Genomic DNA, 5,815 nt, shown 5'->3' on the forward strand with positions numbered 1-5,815 from the left:
TTCTTAGCTCAACCAAGAAAAGAATGATATAGAACCATGAAATTTCCAAGTTATTCCATACTCTTCCTGACACTTTTTGTTTCAATGATATGAAATGAAACAAAAAAGTGTGGAATAAATTGTAATTTTCATGACTCCACATCATTCATTTCTGGGTTGGGCTGAGAACTTTTCAGCAGACCCTCATAGCAGTGGCGTACCAAGGGGGGGGGAGGTCTGCCCCAGGTGCACGGCTTGGGGTGGTGCACAGCCGGCCAGGTCCGGGACCTCCTGCCCTACTGCCCTACTACCCGAGTCCTCCTGCCCTTCCTTTCCCCCGGTCCGCGCCGCTGCAATCTTACCTCCCTGCTGCTAATTGCTGACAAGAAATCTTCTTTCCGACGTCAATTCTGACGTCGGAGAGGACGTTCCATGCCAGCCAGGCAGAGATTGGCTGGCCCGGAATGTCCTCCGATGTCAGAATTGACATCGGAAAGAAGATTTCTTCTTTGTGGAGAGATAAGATTGCAGCAGCGCGGACTGGGGGAAAGGAAGGAGAGAGGCGCGTTTTTTTCTGCGTCAGGAGGGAAGGATGTAGGCAGGCAAGCTGGCTGGCTTTAGCGCGGCAGGGAGGGAGGGAGATAGGTAGGCAGGCTGTATTGCTATTTTTCTAAGGGTAATGCTATATCCCACTTTCCCTTCCCCTCACCAGCTCCCTGACTGGGAAAATTAATAGCATACACAGATGACTGAAAGCATAATATAGGTTTATTCATACAATTTTATAATAATGAAATCATGCAGTAAGGAATCAATAATTTGTTACCATATATTGCATCATCACCCTGATATCGGAGGACCAGCGACTATCAGAGGCAGCGCATTCATTTCATATCAGCATCACACGGCTCGTCAGCAGTGGAGAAGTCCTGATTCCACTGAGTTCTGCCTGTCCTTTTATGCCCAAATTATGGTCAGGATCCGGTTTGTAACATGAACATATCACAGACAAGTTATGGTCAGGGTCCGGTTTGTCTATGTGTTCAAACATGAACATATACTCAAAGTATTATGGTCAGGATCCGGTTTATCTATGTGTTCAAACATGAACATATCACAGACAAGTTCACTAACCATTTATGCACATCCTGTCTTCCCCCCCCCTTCTCTCGATTGAATCATCCATATCCTGTCTTGCCAGGTGCAAGTTATCTTTCTGAACTCTAGTTCCCCTTTTAAAAAAAGAAAGTTGTTATTTGGTATTAGGATCCTTTTTTGCATGGCAGATGGTTTCTTAAACAGCCATTGTTACAAAAAAAAACAAACTCTCAGACTACAGGTATGTCCCATACGTATCACATTCGGTCCTTAACAATGAGTGTTGTATGTAACCATCATCACTTTTTGTTGTTTACAACAAATGCCATATGCCACATAACAATTCCAGATAGATAAAATTATTACCAGAATAACAACTATTAACAGAGGATGGATGATCCAATCCAGAGTCGTTTTGGCTGAAGGTGAGTATCCTAAAAATATATCCCACCAATGATGTGAAGTAGCATCAGCTATTCCTGACCCTATTGTCACTATCGAGTCTGCTGCAATAGTGGTAGTAAGCTGATGAGCCATAATACTTTGATTTAGGTATTGGATGGCACTCTGTATTTTGGTTGATTGAGTTAATATGTTCTTAAATCTGGTCAAATTTACATCCCAATTTGGAACATCCCATTTAGTGCTATTCCAAATGATAGCTACATCCTTATCTACATCGGATGTTAATATGAATGTGTCATTTTCCCAGTGTAATACTGAAATGTTATGAATACATCCCGAAAAAGGCACTGCCATTCCTGGTATCACTGGTTGATCAGTTACTACACATACTACTTGTGGTGCTATTTCGACCATATACCTATAGGTTATTGGCATAATAGTCCATTCACATTTGTTTACAGTATTTTGCAATAAACATGGTTCATATACAGCAGATTGTAATTTACAAACTTTTCCACTTAAAGTGTTATCACAAAAAGTTAAATCATGAGTACGATTATGCATATCTATCACCTGTCCATAAAAGGTGGGGGTCCAAAAGTGTTGATTAGGAGCTGACCCAATTAGTAAAGGCATCACTATGTATTTACACATTATACTCTGTTTGGTTACATTGTAAATGGTAAAATATCCCTGACATAGGGTTTCCTCACACCTTATCCCCGAACTAGGTATTTGTAGCCAATGGCCTGCACGGATTATATCAGAAAAGACGGTCCTCCACACTTGTTCATTTGCTGTCAAAAGTTGTGTTTGAAAGACATTTTTCTGTTGTTGCTGCCTCTTCTGTCATTGTGAGGGCCTTTCCATATATCCACATTAGTTGTGATGTTAGCTATTGTACATCTCTGTCCTTTTTTCACAACTAAACTTTTCCTGTTGTCGTCTGCTGGTAGCACTTCTCCATCCCCATTGAAATCGAGCATTGTCATCCAAAACCAGACGCCTAGCCGGAGTCCATCCTTCTACGTGACCCAAAGATACGATACCAAGGACTGTGAATACGCATAGGACGATTAGGGTTTCCTGTAAAATTAAACACAATATTACTCCCGTAGGTAACATTTCTCCTGTGGGACATATTCCCATTTTTCTACACCAGGCCTCATTATCAAGAGCGTACGGTCTTGTCCCACTGCTATCACCTCAGCAGGAGAAGGGGGACCATTTCGGTTGCTAATCCATATTTTGGCCCCAACATTTACAGTATTTGTGGATCCAAACCCTTTTGCCCCCCTAACCGTCAATTCTGTAGGGGCTGTGGTTTCTCTCACCGGAGCTATATATATAGGAATTAGCAACAGTTGTGCAATTCTTTCTCCCTGTGCTATTATTACCTCCTCCGCACCTAAGTTAATTAGTATTACCCTAACCTCCCCTTGATAGTCAGCATCAATTACCCCTCCCAAGACAGTTATTCCTTTTGAGGCATAACTGGATCTGGTTACCAATTGCCCATAATGTTCTTTCGGAATTTTCTCTGTGTTCTCCACAGCTCTAGTGGTGGAATGTGGTACTGCTGGTAGTGTAAATCCTGGAAGGAAAGCATATGGTCATTAACAAAAAGAACAAAGAAAAGAAACACATGAAACGTTTTCCCCTCTGTTAAACATGACTAGTTCTTGTATCGCAGAGTTACCGTCTCTGTGTTGAATTGTTGAAAAGATTCAAAAAAGGGTTTTTTTTCCCTGAAACACAAAACACACAGATTAAATAGACTTATTTCAGGGTCCTGTGGCACCAAATATGGCCACAGGAAAATTTAAACAGGCAGATTCTTTATTAGGTTCCTATCCTGAAGAGCTTACTTGTAAAAAGTAAGCAAAATTTCAATTCCGAATCCATCCACTTACATAAAAGTTTATTATACTTATTCTTTTCCGGTAACAAGGTTAACAAGCCTTTTGTTTCACATTTATTTCGATTTTCAAAAAAAAATATATATATAGGTACTTAACCTCTATTTTTCTTAATCTTTTTATTTTAAACTTCCCAATTTAATTTTAAAATGCATTTAAATTTAATTACTCCCTAATCATACATTTCGGGCAATGCATACTTTCAAAAAATACTTTATAAACCATGCAGGGGCACAAAAATTCATATTCAAAACTAATTTGAAACACTGAGATAAAGGCAAAGAAACTTTTTTTCTTTTGCACACCGTCACAAACACAATATTTCTTTTAAGCATGGCATCTATTGCTAGAATAAATCTTTCTTCTTTTCAGAAAAGTATTCTTTTACTGTAACATGCCTGAGATCCGGCTTTCACATACCTTACCTTCAAACAAATGTGCTGTATAAACCAGCAGGCACTCTTACAACTGCCAGAACACGTAACTATCTGGCTTGACAAAATTATTTGTCTCAAATCACATTCCTTATTCTAACATACTTTGCATTACCTTTCTTTCAACATTCTAATAAACAAGGGAAAAATTCAGGCTACATTCTCGTACAGAACTTTCAGACAAACAGCTCCTAAACTACTAAAATACCTTAATTGTTCTTAACAGCACAGATCTACACTGCAAAAACTCTTCCCTATGTGTGCTCGTAAAGTTTTCATTCTAAAAATCTAAAAATCCTCCTGCTGCTAACAAGGTAATTGCAAGTTACTACATTTGAAATCCCTCTGCTAGCTAATATTTACAACAGCATAAATCGATACCTGTGTTTGAAAAATTCACTCTTTATTCTTACTGGGATGCAAACCCACATGGTCGTCTAAACACTAAAAAAAAAGTTATCTCTATTGTTCTCAACACAGCAAGAATCCCTTAGCTATGCAAACTCTGATCTCTCACTACGCTGATCTTAGCGTACAGAAGCCCTCTTTTCCTTCTTGTAATGGGCTGCATTCTTTTTATTACAGATGGCGGGTCTATTTCAGGGTCCGGACAGTGGGGTCCCTGGGGCAATCATCCCAATCCCTTCTAATCCTCCCTTTCCTTTTTTTATACTTATTTTGTGCCACTTTTACAGCTGCTCTTTCTGCTACATCCTGATAATGTTCCAGTTTATCCTTTAATAATTTACTATTACATTCCAGCACCAGACACCGTCCCTCTAATTCTAACCTACTCTGTTCTACTCTCCCTTTCTCTTTAAGTGCCATCTGCAACCGCTTGTGCACCCCACGGTATGCAGAGGCCAACACCCAACTCCTTCGAGCCAGGGTAACTGCTTCACCTGTTTTTACAGGGATTGTTTCAAGTACTTGTACCACATTCTTTGGTTCAAATTCCCTTAACTCCTTATCCCATGATTCCGCCAATCCATGATTGGCCATTTCTGCTGCTATTATTTCATACGGGTCCCCGGTCCAGCCAGGTATCCCTGCAGGTTCTTTTTTAGATGTCTCCTTTCGCCGGAACATTGTTCGGTCTTATTTAGGGAGATCCTGCCGACTACGCCAATTAATGTACTGCTATTATTCTTAGGGTAAAGCTATATCCCACTTTCCCTTCCCCTCACCAGCTCTCTGACTGGGAAAATTAATAGCATACACAGATGACTGAAAGCATAATATAGGTTTATTCATACAATTTTATAATAATGAAATCATGCAGTAAGGAATCAATAATTTGTTACCATATATTGCATCATCACTCTGACATCGGAGGACAAGCGATCATCAGAGGCAGCGCATTCATTTCATCTCAGCATCACACGGCTTGTCAGCAGTGGAGAAGTCCTGATTCCACTGAGTTCTGCCTGTCCTTTTTATGCTCAAATTATGGTCAGGATCCGGTTTTGCATACGTGTTCAATCATGAACATGTCACAAACAAGTTAGGCACTTTTTTGCTCAAATTATTATGGTCAGGATCCGGTTTTGTCTATGTGTTCAATCATGAACATATCACAGACAAGTTCACTAACCATGTATGCACATCCTGTCTTTCCCCCCCCTTCTCTCGATTGAATCATCCATATCCTGTCTTGCCAGGTGCAAGTTATCTTTCTGAACTCTAGTTCCCCTTTTAAAAAAAGAAAGTTGTTATTTGGTATTAGGATCCTTTTTTTGCATGGCAGATGGTTTCTTAAACAGCCATTGTTACAAAAAAAAACAAACTCTCAGACTACAGGTATGTCCCATACGTATCACACAGGCAGACAGGCTGGCTTTGGGGGTGGACAAAATCTGGAAGGCAGTGGGGGACATAAGGAGGCACTGGGGGCACCATAGACACAGGACGGAGGCACTGGGGGCACTAAGGTCACAGGAAGGAGGCACTGGGGGCACCATGGACACAGGAAGGAGGCAC

The 5,815-nt window shown here is 40.6% G+C and overlaps 1 protein-coding gene across 2 annotated transcripts; it reads right to left on the bottom strand.

Moving 5' to 3' along the window:
* Positions 1-1,222: 1,222 nt before the first annotated feature.
* Positions 1,223-5,578, bottom strand: LOC117359726. Of its 2 annotated transcripts, XM_033942945.1 has the most exons (3): positions 5,140-5,578; positions 2,433-2,568; positions 1,223-2,323 (listed from the first exon to the last, which is right to left on the bottom strand). In XM_033942945.1, the coding sequence occupies exons 2-3, from the start codon at positions 2,453-2,455 to the stop codon at positions 1,348-1,350; spliced, it is 999 nt and encodes a 332-aa protein (XP_033798836.1). In that variant the 5' UTR covers positions 2,456-2,568; positions 5,140-5,578; the 3' UTR covers positions 1,223-1,347. The 2 variants fall into 2 exon arrangements, with proteins under 2 accessions (XP_033798836.1, XP_033798841.1); XM_033942950.1 differs by lacking the exon at positions 5,140-5,578 and having other exon boundaries at positions 2,433-3,553.
* Positions 5,579-5,815: the final 237 nt, after the last annotated feature.

The sequence above is a fragment of the Geotrypetes seraphini genome, chromosome 1 (assembly GCF_902459505.1).
Source record: "Geotrypetes seraphini chromosome 1, aGeoSer1.1, whole genome shotgun sequence".
NCBI classification, from domain to species: Eukaryota; Metazoa; Chordata; class Amphibia; order Gymnophiona; family Dermophiidae; genus Geotrypetes; species Geotrypetes seraphini.